Source organism: Crinia signifera, chromosome 7 (genome assembly GCF_055691185.1).
Source record: "Crinia signifera chromosome 7, ASM5569118v1, whole genome shotgun sequence".
Classification (NCBI taxonomy): domain Eukaryota; kingdom Metazoa; phylum Chordata; class Amphibia; order Anura; family Myobatrachidae; genus Crinia; species Crinia signifera.
Window position 1 is genome coordinate 31,736,405 of NC_139223.1, and position 18,220 is coordinate 31,754,624.

The window sequence follows — 18,220 nt, forward strand, 5'->3', positions numbered from 1 at the left end:
CTCTTCCATTATCTCTCCAGCCTCATCCTTCCTGTGTCTCTCCAGCCACATCTTGACCCCGTCTCTCCAACATTATGCTTCCTGTGCCTCTCCAGCATTATCCTTCTTGTGTCTCTTAAGCCATATCCTCCCTTTGTCTCTGCAGCCTCATCCTCTCTTAGCCTTTTCAGCCTCATTCTTCCGGTGTCTCTCATTAGATCACTGGCTTAGAGTTCCAGGGAGTCATCACGCTGCTCTGCCGTTGTTTTGATGGCCTGGCTTGGGGGGTCCTGTATTTGTCCCATAGTAGTGTTAGGGACCTGCCTGATAGAGGTCACTTGGGTGCGGAGGGAAGGCCCATAATAATGGCCATCATTATGCTAAGAACCTCTGCAATTAAATATAGCTATATTATTAATAGGTTTAGCATTTGTAATCATGTCCAGATCGGAGCATATTAATTCACATACTGTAGGTACTCTGTGTCAGTGACATCACTAGCTTCCTGTGATCTGATAGGCTGTACTCCTGTAAATATTGATTCAGGCCAATAGGCTAAAAATTGTATATGGTTGAGATGTTTATTGTAAATGTGCTCCTCTCATAGGGGTTCATAGATTAAGGAGGGAAAATAGTGGAGAATTGGACCAGTGGAGCAATTGCCCATAGCAAGCGATCAACTGTGACTTAACATTTATCAAGTACATTGTATAATGATAGGTAAAAGCCGATTGGTCACTACGAAATATTCCACTGCTTGATACAACCTCTTAAGCTAGGTACACATATAACAATAACGTCAGGAGCCAGCCGGGGTTCCGGCAGTAACAAGTGACGCTGGGGAGAAAGTGGAGGGAGGCTTAGTGGGGGCCAAGTCTTCTTTGTTCATTGTTAATATCCGAATATGTAAAGCAATGTCCAATTTAAATCCAATGTTCTTGTTCTCATATGCACAGCTATTTCTGTCCATAGGACTCTGCCTGGACAGTTGCAGGAGTTTCTGTATGACAGCAGAGGTCGGCTGAAGGGCAAAACGCTATATAGAATTTCACGATAGTCCCCCAGTGTTTTGTGCCGCTGATCCGCATCTGTATTTATGCCGTGATTGATAACCCTAGACCGTTATTACAGTCTATAAAACATACAGATAAATAAAAAGCCATAACAATCCTATATATAAGACTCTGACTCCATTTCAGTTTTATTGGAAATGAAGAAATTGCTTAAAATTCTATAATACAGTATTTAAAAACAGTAGAAAAAGTGGGCTTACAAATAAGAGTTGAAATCCGGAGTGTGAGAGGAGATTGGAGCGGTGCGAATGGGGAGGCGTACCTGGAGGTCAGCTGCGGAGAAAATAATGTGTGTGTGTGGGGGGGGGGGGGGGGGGTACTGTTACTTGTGAGATACAGCAGTGTGCATTGCATGTAGTGTTACACGTGGATGGCATGGAAGATGATCGTCACTCTCACTCATTGATGCACAAGCTCCGATTATATGCTGCCTGGATAAACAGCTACCAGGCTAGGCCGCCATGTGTAGGCATTGCATTATCATTTACTAAATCTAAGCACCAACCTTATCTAGCATCATTTGAAATAATAATCAGAAATATACAGTATATACATGCACGGGTGGCACTAGTCCAGGCAGCTGGGGTAAGCACGCACACACTCCCGCTCTCCCCTGCTTAAGCATAGGTGATCTGTGGCTCCCCAGCTGTTCATAGGGCACAACCACTTCTGTAGCACCCCAAAGTCAGAATACAAATACTAGAATGTTGAGAAACTTAATAAATACAAATAAACCGAATTGCAGATATTTGGTGCAACACCCCAGGAGGCGCCATGGTCCGGCAACTGCACCAAACCCATCTACCAATATCCATGTGCGCAAGCAAACAGCGTAAGGGCCACATCAAGGTTATAGTAGTACAGGGGCCTGTAAGGCAGACACAGGGTACAGGATCCTGCCCATGAAAACGCTACTCTAGAGGCTAGGGCCATCGGGGGAAATGTACCAAACCGTCAGAAGTGTAGAGAAGGGGACAAGTTATCCAGAGCTAGCATTTATTAAGTACATTCTGTGAAAATGAAGGCAGAAGCTGATTGGTTGCTATGGACATGCACTCTTACGTCAATTTGATCCACCTCCCTCATTGGAGAGGGTGGATGGAGTGGAACTGATGGTCTAAGAAGTGGTAGGGTAGACAAGCATAAAGAGGGTTTTGGGAGACATGTGAAGGAGAAGCTGGTAGGGTAGATAAGGAGTTTCAGAGATCGGGAGCAGAGCAGAAGTCTTTGAAATGGAAGGAGAGTCATAGAAGACTGTAGGGGGAAGGAGAGGCCTAGGAGATTGTAGGAGGAGAGGCATATAATGTAGGGGGAAGTAGAGGCCTAGGAGATTGTAGGTGGAGAGGCATATAATGTAGGGGGAAGGAGAGGCCTAGAAGATTGTAGGTGGAGATGAATATAATGTAGGGGGAAGTAGAGGCCTAGGGGATTGTAGGTGGAGAGGCATATAATGTAGGGGGAAATAGAGGCCTAGGAGACTGTAGTTGGTGAGGCATATAATGTAGGGGGAAATAGAGGCCTAGGAGACTGTAGGTGGAGAGGCATATAATGTAGGGGGAAATAGAGGCCTAGGAGACTGTAGTTGGTGAGGCATATATAATGTAGGTGGAAGTAGAGGCCTTGGAGTTTGTAAGTGGAGAGGCATATAATGTAGGGGGATGGAGAGGTCTAGGAGACTGTAGGTGGAGAGGCATATAATGTAGGGGGATGGAGAGGTCTAGGAGACTGTAGGTGGAGAGGCATATAATGTAGGGGGAAGGAGAGGTCTAGGAGACTGTAGGTGGAGAGGCATATAATGTAGGGGGAAATAGAGGCCTAGGAGACTGTAGTTGGCAAGGCATATAATGTAGGGGGAAGGAGAGGTCTAGGAGACTGTAGGTGGAGAGGCATACAATGTAGGGGGATGGAGAGGCCTAGGAAATTGTAGGTGGAGAGGCATATAATGTAAGGGGATGGAGAGGCCTAGGAAATTGTAGGTGGAGAGAAATAGGACATTGTAGGTGGAGGGGAGGTAGTGAGCTTGGATTTGGACAGGCTAACTATGAGATGGCCATGGGTCACGCAGGTTCAGAAAGCAGACACAATAAGACACAAGGTAAGAAGGGAGAGGGTGGGCAAGTTTGAGGTGGCAATGGGTAACCAATGTGGAGAAAGGAGTATGGCAATGAGAAGTGAGAGGATGGGTGTCTTTCCAGTGCAGACTTGGGGGTTATTCTGGTTCACTCGCAAAGGCACAATCACTCTCTAATGGACAAAACCATATGCACTGCAGGTGGGGCTGATGTAACATGTGCAGAGAGTTAGATTGTGCCTTTGCGAGTGAACTAGAATAACCCCCTTGGTCTTAGAGGCCAAAGGAGCATATGAGATTATTTAGAAGAGAAATAAGTAGAGGACCAAGCTAGTGGTCCTGTATTTCCTCAAAAGCTTTAGAGCCATGGATGGCCAACCTTTGTTTCAGTTAAATATATTTCTGTTGCTTATATACACTATATAGACAAAAGTATTTGGCCACACTTGTTATTTATCAAATTCAGGTGTTTCAATCTGACCCGTTGTGACGTGTCTAAAATCAAGCATCTAGCCATGCAGTCTCCATCTGCAAAGTGATACAAAATGGGTCGTTCTGAAGCACTCAGTGACTACAAGCCTGGTACTGTGATAGGACGACACCTTTGCAATAAGACGGTTCCTGCCATTTCATCCCTGCTGGTTATTCCATGGTCAGCTGTGTTATCCTGAAGTGGAACAGCCGCAAGCACAAAGTGAAAGACCGCGTAACATCACAGAGCGGGCTCACAGACTACTAACGCGCATGGTGCATAAAAGTCACCAATTCTCTGCTGATTCCGTAGCTGAAGAGTTGCGAAATTCCACTGGTATTAATGTAAGCACAAAAACAGTGCGGCGGGAGGGAATGGGTTTGCTATGGTCGAACAACTGCATTCAAGCCTCACATCACCAAGCATCGGATGGTGTGGTGTAAAGCACAAACACAAGACTTTGGAAACTTTTCTTTTTTGGGACAAGTCTACAGCCCTACACTACTTTCCAGCCCCTCAAATGAAAGTGCGGAGAGGGCATTTTAGAAGTGCCACGGCCACCATTAAGTACGACAAGGATGTCTTCCTTGTAGAAATTATTAGTTTTATAATGGGCAGACGCAGCAGCACCCTATCAGATCCCAGCACCCTAGTCAGCTGCCGAATGGTAGAACCACTCCTGAAGATGGGACTACATTACCTACCTGACTGCATTATGCCCATTGTGAAGTTTGGAGGAGGGAGATTAGTATGGGGCTGTTATCAGGATTAGGGTTGGGCCACCTTACCTCGAATGAAGGGCAATCCTAATGCTTCAGCGTACAAAGACCTTTTGACTATAACTATATGTATCAAGAAACAACATCATTCCAGTCCATGTTGGTGTAATAATCACTTTTGTCCATATAGTGTATATACAAACCTATATCCCTTGCTTTATGTTACTTTATTTCATTATGTGGTCTCTGTGGGGCATTGTTCCATCTGTCCATAAGAGATGAGCATTTGTCTGCATCCATAAAATTCTACCGATCATATTCAAGGATGCAATAGAGACGATAGACAGAATCTGATTGGTTGCTAGGGGCAATATCCCAACTTTTTGAGGTCTTAATAACTGTACTCCTTGGATACAGGACTGGAAGTAATTAGAAACCGGTCAACATCATTTTGCCACCAACAAGTAAATGATACTGTAGTAGATACCATTACTCCACAGCTGCGTATAGGCCAGGAGAGAGAACAGATGAAACATTCCTTATAGACTGCACGGGCAAACAGCGCCACCTATTGAGCAGACTGTTAAATTCTGTGGCATATACACCGTAGTTTATGAACATAGGGGACAATGTAGGAAGGGGTGGCACAATCCCATTCATTACCCCCATAGTTCTATCAGTACATGCCCCTGGGTTGCTGCATTGTAGGTCTCGCTAACCTGCGCGGTGTTCCATCACAGTTGGCACTTACAAAAGTGGAATATTACCGTTTATTCTAACGACCCTGCTGTAACAGTCTCATTGCATCACTTATGCTGGTAAAAATCAATTCAAATAATATACATAAAAATAAATGTATAAAGTCATTTGGGCACTGGAGACTTGGGCCATAGGATTTGACGACAGATCGAACCACTTGGCCCATCGAATCTGCCACTGGTGCTAGGTCCCTGGATGGGAATACTGTACTATTTTGTCTTCTGTTTGCCGTACAGCAGGGATGGGGAACCTTCAGCACTCCAGCTTTTCTTGAACTACACATCCCAGCACGCCCTGCAACAGCTTTAGCATGGCCGAATAGCAAAACTGTAGCAGGGCATGCTGGGATGAGTAGTTCATCAACAGCTGGAGGGCCTTATACATTGCTGGCTTATAGGAAGACGCTGCAGCGGCAGCCGTGCGCATACTGATCAAAGCAAATCTGGTGCATGGTATAATGTGCAGGATAACTCATACCAACATAACTCAAAACGTAGAGAAATAAATAGAAAACCTGGTTATAAAGAGGGTGCACTTTTCTCTAGTGGTTGTTATATTATGGCTGGTGGGGTCACATTATGATAACATGCAGAGCAGGAAGCCCAGGTGGATAGAGGTTGGTGTGTGTGTACAGCTGGAGGAAGCATCCCAGGACACAGATCATGACAGCAGCAGCTGGAGGTCTCCTCAAAGGCAGTGCTAACCAGTCACACTACAGTATATACATCCTAGGCTCAGAGCATGGATTGGCTTCTCCCTGTGCATCCAAGGTTACAGGTCCAGAGTTCTCCAGGGAGAGGAGACCAAGCACAGGAAGAGGACTTGGGTCCATACTAGCAGCTACTACATCTGTCTTTTTGTCTGAGCGGGACAGTGATGTCCGTGGCAATATGTGGAAGGCCTGCAGAAGACGTAACAGCGATCCAGGCGGAGGCTGCAACTGGCAGAGTTTTGTATCATTCAGCAGGTCCAGACCTGGGATGAGAGAAAAGGTAATTACAGATGAGTGGTTCTCAAACACTGTGGCAGGACACGTTGCTTCAGGTGTGGTGGGGGAACCACAAGGAGTCAGGTACAAAGTGTGCTCCCATTGGCCTCCTCTACAATGATATGGGAGCTTGACAATACCCAGACACACGGTGGGGAAGAAAGTTATCAGAGGGGGACATGATAATAGAAACCCTATATTACATAACGTTATACTGCGGCTACAGGGAGATAATTCCTAGATGTTCTATGTGCAGCTGTGACACTCGGTCTTAGCAGAGATTTACATGCCAGTCCCTAGGTGAGCAGATACATCAGGCTCTCTGCACTAGGCCTGGGATGCTATCTGTACACGCAGTGCTGCACTAAGCCACCACACAATGACAACCGCCACTTACCTTTACTGTACTGTCCACCGCTCCTGAAAACAGACGACCCCGGGACACAGCCAGTGCGGTAACACTGCCCTGATGTCTCAACAGTGTCTGGGTGCAAATCATATTATCCATACTCCAGACCTATTGGAAGAAGAGCAAAGTGATGTACATTATACACTGTAGCAGGCCTGATTCCCTTCCTCACACAGGACACTAGTTACATGTATACACCTCCCCTGTACTGTAACATTAAACACTGTAGCAGGCCTGATTCCCTCCCCCACACAGTACACTAGTTACATGTATACACCTCCCCTGCACTGTAACATTATACACTGTAGCAGGCCTGATTCCCTCCCCCACACAGTACAACAGTTACATGTATACACCTCCCCTGTACTGTAACATTATACACTGTAGCAGGCCTGATTCCTTTCCTCACACAGGACACCAGTTACATGTATACACCTCCCCTGTACTGTAACATTATACACTGTAGCAGGCCTGATTCCCTTCCTCACACAGGACACCAGTTACATGTATACACCTCCCCTGCACTGTAACATTATACACTGTAGCAGGCATGATTCCCTTCCTCACACAGGACACCAGTTACATGTATACACCCACCTGTACTGTAACATTATACACTGTAGCAGGCCTGATTCCCTCCCCCACACAGGACACCAGTTACATGTATACACCCACCTGTACTGTAACATTATACACTGTAGCAGGCCTGATTCCCTCCCCCACACAGTACAACAGTTACTGTACATGTATACACCTCCCCTGTACTGTAACATTATACACTGTAGCAGGCCTGATTCCTTTCCTCACACAGGACACCAGTTACATGTATACACCTCCCCTGTACTGTAACATTATACACTGTAGAAGGCCTGATTCCCTTCCTCACACAGGACACCAGTTACATGTATACACCTCCCCTGCACTGTAACATTATACACTGTAGCAGGCCTGATTCCCTTCCTCACACAGGACACCAGTTACATGTATACACCTCCCCTGTACTGTAACATTATACACTGTAGCAGGCCTGATTCCTTTCCTCACACAGGACACCAGTTACATGTATACACCTCCCCTGTACTGTAACATTATACACTGTAGAAGGCCTGATTCCCTTCCTCACACAGGACACCAGTTACATGTATACACCTCCCCTGTACTGTAACATTATACACTGTAGAAGGCCTGATTCCCTTCCTCACACAGGACACCAGTTACATGTATACACCTCCCCTGTACTGTAACATTATACACTGTAGCAGGCCTGATTCCCTCCCCCACACAGTACAACAGTTACATGTATACACCTCCCCTGTACTGTAACATTATACACTGTAGCAGGCCTGATTCCCTCCCCCACACAGGACACCAGTTACATGTATACACCTCCCCTGTACTGTAACATTATACACTGTAGCAGGCCTGATTCCCTTCCCCACACAGGACACCAGTTACATGTATACACCTCCCCTGTACTGTAACATTATACACTGTAGCACGCCTGATTCCCTTCCTCACACAGGACACCATTTACATGTATACACCTCCCCTGTACTGTAACATTATACACTGTAGCAGGCCTGATTCCCTTCCTCACACAGGACACCAGTTACATGTATACACCTCCCCTGTACTGTAACATTATACACTGTAGCAGGCCTGATTCCCTCCCCCACACAGTACAACAGTTACATGTATACACCTCCCCTGTACTGTAACATTATACACTGTAGCAGGCCTGATTCCCTCCCCCACACAGTACAACAGTTACATGTATACACCTCCCCTGTACTGTAACATTATACACTGTAGCAGGCCTGATTCCCTCCCCCACACAGGACACCAGTTACATGTATACACCTCCCCTGTACTGTAACATTATACACTGTAGCAGGCCTGATTCCCTTCCCCACACAGGACACCAGTTACATGTATACACCTCCCCTGTACTGTAACATTATACACTGTATCAGGCCTAATTCCCTCCCCCACACAGGACACCAGTTACATGTATACACCTCCCCTGTACTGTAACATTATACACTGTAGCACGCCTGATTCCCTTCCTCACACAGGACACCATTTACATGTATACACCTCCCCTGTACTGTAACATTATACACTGTAGCACGCCTGATTCCCTTCCTTCACACAGGACACCAGTTACATGTATACACCTCCCCTGTACTGTAACATTATACACTGTAGAAGGCCTGATTCCCTTCCTCACACAGGACACCATTTACATGTATACACCTCCCCTGTACTGTAACATTATACACTGTAGCAGGCCTGATTCCCTTCCTCACACAGGACACCAGTTACATGTATACACCTCCCCTGTACTGTAACATTATACACTGTAGCAGGCCTGATTCCCTCCCCCACACAGTACAACAGTTACATGTATACACCTCCCCTGTACTGTAACATTATACACTGTAGCAGCCCCGATTCCCTTCCCCACACAGGACACCAGTTACATGTATACACCTCCCCTGTACTGTAACATTATACACTGTAGCAGCCCCGATTCCCTTCCCCACACAGGACACCAGTTACATGTATACACCTCCCCTGTACTGTAACATTATACACTGTAGCAGCCCTGATTCTCTTCCCCGCACAGGACACCAGTTACATGTGGTATCCGGACTATTGTTAGACAGCACTTACATCGACAGCCATTACATCGACACCATTAGTTCGACAGCTCAATAGGTCGACATGGTTTTAGGTCGACAGCTCATTAGGTCGACAGCTCATTAGGTCGACACTACCATTAGGTCGACAGTGTCTATGTCGACAGCCAAAAGGTCGACATGGGTTTTTTCACTGTTTTTTGAGCCGACATGTGCCGACAGGCGGTATTTCATGCCCTACTATCCACTAGGGCGTGGTGGGAGAATAAAATAGTGTGCCGAGCGCAGCGAGGCACCGTGCCCGAAGCATCGCGAGCGAAGCGAGCGATGCGAGGGGCTGCGGTACACTTCAAACTGTGTCCATGTCGACTGTGTCGACACTTCGGCCACAAAACAGTGAAAAAACCCATGTCGACCTTTTGACTGTCGACATAGACACTGTCGACCTAATGGTAGTGTCGACCTAAAAACATGTCGACATAATGAGCTGTCGACCTAATGACATGTCGACCTAATGACATGTCGACCTAATGACATGTCGACCTAATGACATGTCGACCTAAAACCATGTCGACCTAAAACCATGTCGACCTAAAACCATGTCGACCTAAAACCATGTCGACCTATTGAGCTGTCGAACTAATGGTGTCGATGTAATGGCTGTCGATGTAAGTGCTGTCTAATATCCGTCCCAGACCCGTCCTGTGTGGGGAAGGGTTCAGTGCTACATTATACACTGTAGCACTAAACTCTTCCCTACACAGGACACCAGTTACATGTATACACCTCCCCTGTACTGTAACATTATACACTGTAGTACTAAACCCTTCCCCACACAGGACACCAGTTACATGTATACACCTCCCCTGTACTGTAACATTATACACTGTAGCAGGCCTGATTCCCTTCCCCACACAGGACACCAGTTACATGTATACACCTCCCCTGTACTGTAACATTATACACTGTAGCAGGCCTGATTCCTTTCCTCACACAGGACACCAGTTACATGTATACACCTCCCCTGTACTGTAACATTATACACTGTAGCAGGCCTGATTCCCTTCCTCACACAGGACACCAGTTACATGTATACACCTCCCCTGCACTGTAACATTATACACTGTAGCAGGCATGATTCCCTTCCTCACACAGGACACCAGTTACATGTATACACCCACCTGTACTGTAACATTATACACTGTAGCAGGCCTGATTCCCTCCCCCACACAGGACACCAGTTACATGTATACACCCACCTGTACTGTAACATTATACACTGTAGCAGGCCTGATTCCCTCCCCCACACAGTACAACAGTTACTGTACATGTATACACCTCCCCTGTACTGTAACATTATACACTGTAGCAGGCCTGATTCCTTTCCTCACACAGGACACCAGTTACATGTATACACCTCCCCTGTACTGTAACATTATACACTGTAGAAGGCCTGATTCCCTTCCTCACACAGGACACCAGTTACATGTATACACCTCCCCTGCACTGTAACATTATACACTGTAGCAGGCCTGATTCCCTTCCTCACACAGGACACCAGTTACATGTATACACCTCCCCTGTACTGTAACATTATACACTGTAGCAGGCCTGATTCCTTTCCTCACACAGGACACCAGTTACATGTATACACCTCCCCTGTACTGTAACATTATACACTGTAGAAGGCCTGATTCCCTTCCTCACACAGGACACCAGTTACATGTATACACCTCCCCTGTACTGTAACATTATACACTGTAGAAGGCCTGATTCCCTTCCTCACACAGGACACCATTTACATGTATACACCTCCCCTGTACTGTAACATTATACACTGTAGCAGGCCTGATTCCCTTCCTCACACAGGACACCAGTTACATGTATACACCTCCCCTGTACTGTAACATTATACACTGTAGCAGGCCTGATTCCCTCCCCCACACAGTACAACAGTTACATGTATACACCTCCCCTGTACTGTAACATTATACACTGTAGCAGCCCCGATTCCCTTCCCCACACAGGACACCAGTTACATGTATACACCTCCCCTGTACTGTAACATTATACACTGTAGCAGCCCCGATTCCCTTCCCCACACAGGACACCAGTTACATGTATACACCTCCCCTGTACTGTAACATTATACACTGTAGCAGCCCTGATTCTCTTCCCCGCACAGGACACCAGTTACATGTGGTATCCGGACTATTGTTAGACAGCACTTACATCGACAGCCATTACATCGACACCATTAGTTCGACAGCTCAATAGGTCGACATGGTTTTAGGTCGACAGCTCATTAGGTCGACAGCTCATTAGGTCGACACTACCATTAGGTCGACAGTGTCTATGTCGACAGTCAAAAGGTCGACATGGGTTTTTTCACTGTTTTTTGAGCCGACATGTGCCGACAGGCGGTATTTCATGCCCTACTATCCACTAGGGCGTGGTGGGAGAATAAAATAGTGTGCCGAGCGCAGCGAGGCACCGTGCCCGAAGCATCGCGAGCGAAGTGAGCGATGCGAGGGGCTGCGGTACACTTCAAACTGTGTCCATGTCGACTGTGTCGACACTTCGGCCACAAAACAGTGAAAAAACCCATGTCGACCTTTTGACTGTCGACATAGACACTGTCGACCTAATGGTAGTGTCGACCTAAAAACATGTCGACCTAATGAGCTGTCGACCTAATGACATGTCGACCTAATGACATGTCGACCTAATGACATGTCGACCTAAAACCATGTCGACCTAAAACCATGTCGACCTAAAACCATGTCGACCTATTGAGCTGTCGAACTAATGGTGTCGATGTAATGGCTGTCGATGTAAGTGCTGTCTAATATCCGTCCCAGACCCGTCCTGTGTGGGGAAGGGTTCAGTGCTACATTATACACTGTAGCACTAAACTCTTCCCTACACAGGACACCAGTTACATGTATACACCTCCCCTGTACTGTAACATTATACACTGTAGTACTAAACCCTTCCCCACACAGGACACCAGTTACATGTATACACCTCCCCTGTACTGTAACATTATACACTGTAGCAGGCCTGATTCCCTTCCCCACACAGGACACCAGTTACATGTATACACCTCCCCTGTACTGTAACATTATACACTGTAGCAGGCCTGATTCCCTTCCCCACACAGGACACCAGTTACATGTATACACCTCCCCCTGCACTGTAACATTATACACTGTAGCACTAAACCCTTCCCCACACAGGATACCAGTTACATGTATACACCTCCCCTGTACTGTAACATTATACACTGTAGCACTGAACCCTTCCCCACACAGGACACCAGTTACGTATATACATCTCCCCTGTACTGTAACATTATACACTGTAGCAGGCCTGATTCCCTCCCCCACACAGGACACCAGTTACATGTATACACCTCCCCTGTACTGTAACATTTAACACTGTAGCACTGAACCCTGCCCCCAAACAGGACACCAGTTACATGTATACACCTCCCCCTGCACTGTAACATTATACACTGTAGCACTAAACCCTTCCCCACACAGGATACCAGTTACATGTATACACCTCCCCTGTACTGTAACATTATACACTGTAGCACTAAACCCTTCCCCACACAGGATACCAGTTACATGTATACACCTCCCCTGTACTGTAACATTATACACTGTAGCAGGCCTGATTCCCTTCCCCATGCAGGACATGTTACATGTATACGGCACACACATACATACATATATTAGTATCCAATGTAAGAAAGGTGTAAGTTACGTGTATACGGTTACTAAGGATGGGAACCAATTTGCACCTATGCACCTTTTTTTTCATCAATGAATGAATCATCTTCTAAAGCATCAAGGTAACGAAGTATAAATTTGTGGAAAGTTCCATTTGAGGGGGGACTGGGGGTGACACTGAAAATCCCCCTCTAATTCTCTGACCAATAACATATGGGTGACAGCAGCAGCCGCCACCCCAGGGCAGCAGACATGCAGGGGGACCTCCTGTATGTCTGGTGCCCTGGGTCGATCACTGCTGCCATCACTCTCTGAACATTGACTGAGGACGTATGGGTGATATCAGCAGCTGCCACCCCAGGGCAGTAGATGTACATACAGGGGAGGGGAAACCATGAAACTACATTGTGAGAAAATGTACACATATACAGAGACACACAAAGCAAAGCCGCTCCAGCAACAGAGCATTTGTAGATAGGGACTGTAACAAACAAATCATCAACATACCCTTAGGGACCGGTCATAAGAGGCACTGAAAACCTTGGTTTGGTCTGGGGTGGAGATGACGGCCAATGCATACACCGTCCCCACGTGTCCGGTTAATGTACGGACTTGTTCCTTAGATTCTATATCCCAGACCTGGAACACATAAGAACATATTATAGTTACTAAAACAATCTAGAATACTAAAAATAAGCAATAAACTGGGAGTATGGCGTAACATTTATCTATTCACTTTAAACGTTCCTGTGTAACTCCCCGCACCTCTCAATCCGGTCCGGAGACAAGAACGCAACTAACAGAACCTTTATACCACAGAACTTCACTGTGATAGAACTCCAGCGTCTGCCCTGTGAATCCGGTTTCAGCACTGCTACCCCAAATTTAGCTGCCTCCTATATGGAAACGCCCCCCTGGTTCCAGTGCACATGTCCTGTAGGAGGACAGAGTAGGAATGGGCTGCTGGAAACATTTGGCTGATGTCACTTGGTGACAAAAATGGACAGATCTCGGGATTCTTGAAGGGGGCGATATTTCCAAGTAGATAGGTCTGCACCTTTTACTACCCAGCATATCAGGTCTCTGCTTTTAGGTCACAGGCGTCATTTGGGTAAGATCACATCCCAAGATGTGCAAACGGTGGGTGAAACCTTTAAGAGAGAACACGCTGACTGTGGAACCGGTCTGATTTTGCAGATAGCCCCTAAACGTCAAGCTGCAGCATAGGCAGGACTTTATCTGTCCTGTGATGGATAAACTCATGTGGAAGCACCAGAGATCTCCTGACCGTGGTCTTGCAGAAGTTGCCACTAACCCTGCTTACAGCAGATGCGACTTATACTAAAGCTTTGGGAGGACAGGTTCTCTTTCTGCCTGACCATAGGTGAGCAATGTCACCCTCAGGTGTACTCTGGAAGGGAGGTGAACAAAAAGCTAGAAGGTGTAAGAATATCAGTTACGGTGGTCATCGGGTCTGATCTGGTTAGAATCGGGAGACTAGGACTCACATGGATGAGATTCTCGTACGTTCCACACACTATATGATGGTTGGTGACCGCGATGGAGTACACGCTTCCTCCGGACGTCTGCAGGACATGGACACACTCCAAGGTTCTGATGTCCCATATCTGGATGGCAGCAAAGAGACTTCAATAAGAAATTGCATGTTTTAATGTGGCAAAATCCTAGTGGCTGTGCCACTTGCCACGGTTTCCTGCCGTAGATATAGGACCCATCCTATATCCCGTCTCTTACCTTGATCGTCTGGTAGGAGCCGCTGTACAAGTAGTTCTGTGAGGCCACAAGCGCTCGCACCCAATGGTTAAGGCCGGTCAGCTCCTTCTTCAGTTTTAAATCTGTTCCCACTATGTCCCAAACCTGCACGGGTAAAAGAGGAAGATCAGACGTGACCCTGAACACTCACATATGTGCCAGCGCTTGAGGATCAAGTCTGCTACCACATATGCCAGGAAGCAAAAATAATCCAATTCAACCCACATGGGACAAAGATCTCTCATCAGCTCTAAACAGCCGTTACCTACCCCAATAGGGGTATCTTAAGGTTTTACCCAAACGAGGCTAATCTAAATGATTATCACATCAGCAGAGACGCACGGACCTTGATTGCTTTCAGTGAGCCGCTGAAGAGCATGTTGTGGGAGGACACCAAGGTGCAGACTGGGTTGTCATGTGCCCGGATAGTGTTCACCTTCAGTAGTGCCGGGATGTCCCAGACCTAAACAGAGAGGCAGCGTCAGACCGTGTGGTACTATTGGTGAGTGGCCATTCTGTCGCTCTCCCCCATCCACGCATCCTGCCGAGTGTGCCTGTCAATACTCACAATGATCGTGCAGTCTGCAGAACCGCTGTACAACTTGCTCCTGTGGAGGGGACAGAGATGAGGAGTGGAATATAAGGTAGAACCTCAGGAGCCCAAATAATTCAGGTACTGGATGTACAGTATAAAGAAAGTACGTAATGGGCGCAAGCATTGGGTCGATGCCACTAGGTCGACAGGCAACAAGGTCAACATGGGTCTAGGTCGACAGGGGTCTAGGTCGACAGTCAAAAGGTCGACATGGGGTTTTTCAATGTTTTTTGAGCCGACATGCGGTATTTCATGCCCTACCATCCACTAACCCTAAAATAGTGTGCCCCGAAGCATTGCGAGCGAAGTGAGGGGATGCGGTGCACTTCAAACTGTGTCCATGTCCATGTCCATGTCGACCTTTCGACTGTCGACCTAGCCCATGTTGACCTAATGCTTGTGTCGACCTAATGTCCTATCGACCTAGTTGTTGTAGACCAAAAGATACACACGCTATGTAATAATATCACGTAACTAAAAGAACTGACTGGTGTTTCTACCAATAGGAGAATGAATATGCATTACAATGTGATGTGTTCTGGTATCTACAAGGTGTCCTGTTGTGCGGGTTCTGCTGCTTCCAGGCTTCTACCGCCTCCATAAGTACAATAATACAGTAATACAGTCCAGCTATTTCTAACCCATCTACTTATGATCTGAGGTTTTTAACAAACACTACGGCAATTTCAGAGCGATTTGGTCACGTAACTGATCACACCGATAAATCGTATGAAAGAGTGTCGAAATCAAATATCCTTTCTTTGACATCGGGTCCGATGTGATGCGCGGTTCCATGAGCATCACAGCGGCAGAGCGGAAAGTGCTGAGATGTATCTCATTGCCAAGCCTCCGGTGGCTTGGCTAGAACCACACACGGTACATCGTATGGAAAAGGACTGTATACAGTGTATTGTGTGCAGTTCTACAACCCCGGGAGGTTCCCAAGAAGTTCAAGGAGGATCGCGGACAACATCTCCCTTTGTAAAAGTCTCCCTAGTATATGGACACCGCCAGTGCAGTGGTCAAGGCACTATGACTGTTATGTCTAGCAGTGTAAGGTGTCATGCACGTCTGTGGATGGATTGGGAATTCTAATGTGACTATACGCATACAAAAGGGATCTGGATAAAATATATGACCAGGTCGACATAGCAAACATTCGACACATGAAAAGTTCGAGTTGAGGCTTTTTTTCTTTTAAACTTTTTTACACTTTTAAAACCCATGAAATGGATTGGTAAAGTTTGCAGAGAGCAGCGGGGCCAGGCACCTGTGTGGGAATGCGGTCCATGAATTGGGGGTCCACATGCTCAAATTTACAAACGGACACACACACCCAAAAAAAGATTTTAAGTTGCCATTTTCCCCCATCGATCTTACGCGAACCAATGGTCAGTAGACCGATGCCAGAATCCTGAATGCTAAAAGCCTGACAGCCGGCTGACTTACAGGGGCCACGAATCCGCAAGAGGTATCTTTGCATTCGCCACCTTGTCAGAATACCAGCGGTCAGGATTCCGATGTCAGTATACTGACCGTCGGCGTGTCATACCACAACCACCAGGCCCCCCCCACAGACCTGTCAGAAGGAATTCTTCTACATGTAGAAATGCTACTTTACTCAGACACAAAGATCGGGGAACGTATAACCAACTCACCCTTGTATACACAGGGCCAGTACAATGCCATCATGTCCCTCCAGGGTTTTTTGGCACTTGTAGGTCGTGCATGTGTCCCAAACCTGGAAGACGACAACAGTGTAAGCGCAGTCCTGGCGGGATGGGGACAATGTAAATGGGCAACACTGGAAAACTCTGGGGAAAGAGGTCTCGCACCTTTATGGTTTTGTCAGAGGAGCCGCTAAACAGCAAATCTCCTATGGAATAGACGCACAAACACCACACGGGGCCTTGATGTCCCACGAAGGTTCCCTTGCATTTGAATATTTGCTGGGGGTCGTAGGCTGTAGAAGACGAGGATACAATGAGCCGTCAGTGGTAACGCACCAAGAGGGAAGACTATTGGTCACTGCTACAATGTGTAAAGCACATACTTACAGCCCAGAATTCCCATGTTCAGCCGAGCGTTGATATGGGAGAGCTCATCCTGGTAAAGAGAGGGAAGACAGTGAGAGCTGAATTGCTGGGGACAGCCGGGATCCCCAGTCAGGTGAGAGCCAAAGGTTACAGTGACTCACATTCAGCATTGATGCATCCCTACGGAACTCCATCAAGTCTTCGCTCAGTTTGCTTTGGTTCTCATCCAGGACATCTGAAGAAGAAATTAAGGGATAAGGGGAAATTAAACAATTTGAAGTGTCTGTAGTGATAAAATTCACAGGATTACAGTAGGTTATGAAAACAGCAGCGGGCAGGCGCGCAGCAAAGCAGCAGCGGACAGACACGCAGCAAAGAAGCAGCAGACAGGCACGCACCAGCGGGCAGGCGTGCAGCAACGGACAGGCACACAGCAAAGCAGCAGCGGACAGGCGCGCAGCAAAGCAGAAGCGGACGGGCAGCAAAATAGCGGGCAGGCAGCAAAGCAGCAGGCAGGTGTGCAACAAAGCAGCAACGGGCAGGCGCGCAGCAAAGCAGCAGCGGGCAGGTGCGCAGCAAAGCAGCAGCGGGCAGGTGCGCAGCAAAGCAGCAGGGGACAGGCGCGCAGCAAAGCAGCAGCGGGCAGGCGCGCAGCAAAGAAGCAGGGGACAGGTGCGCAGTAAAGCAGCAGGGGACAGGCGCGCAGCAAAGCATGGTGGTGCCACAAATCACAGACTTCTTGTCCCTCGTACATTACACACCTTACTGAGATCAAGTTAAAAGAACTGCAGGACAAATTATGGATGTAGAGGGAACTAAATAAGTCATCAAACCCCTACAGGGAAACTATCTACAGTATGCTTTGATACGTCATTAATGAGCAGCCCCCACCTACTCCTAACACCTCACTTTGACAGCACCCTACAGGGAAATACCCAACACAGAGCCCTGGTTTATATTTGTAAGG

At 47.1% G+C, this 18,220-nt stretch overlaps 1 protein-coding gene across 6 annotated transcripts in view; it reads right to left on the reverse strand.

Moving 5' to 3' along the window:
- Positions 1 to 1,154: 1,154 nt before the first annotated feature.
- TRAF7 (TNF receptor associated factor 7) overlaps positions 1,155 to 18,220 on the reverse strand; it is a 152,799-nt gene continuing 135,733 nt past the window's right edge. For all 6 annotated transcript variants that reach the window (XM_083152756.1, XM_083152755.1, XM_083152757.1 and 3 more), the window contains 11 exons: positions 17,415 to 17,488; positions 17,275 to 17,323; positions 17,053 to 17,180; positions 16,876 to 16,958; positions 15,191 to 15,230; positions 14,969 to 15,085; positions 14,605 to 14,727; positions 14,358 to 14,477; positions 13,357 to 13,488; positions 6,459 to 6,578; positions 1,155 to 6,048 (listed from right to left, as the gene is read on the reverse strand). In XM_083152756.1, coding sequence (XP_083008882.1) covers positions 6,034 to 6,048; positions 6,459 to 6,578; positions 13,357 to 13,488; positions 14,358 to 14,477; positions 14,605 to 14,727; positions 14,969 to 15,085; positions 15,191 to 15,230; positions 16,876 to 16,958; positions 17,053 to 17,180; positions 17,275 to 17,323; positions 17,415 to 17,488 — 1,001 coding nt within the window. In that variant the 3' untranslated portion in view covers positions 1,155 to 6,033. The remainder of the gene's footprint in view (positions 6,049 to 6,458; positions 6,579 to 13,356; positions 13,489 to 14,357; positions 14,478 to 14,604; positions 14,728 to 14,968; positions 15,086 to 15,190; positions 15,231 to 16,875; positions 16,959 to 17,052; positions 17,181 to 17,274; positions 17,324 to 17,414; positions 17,489 to 18,220) is intronic.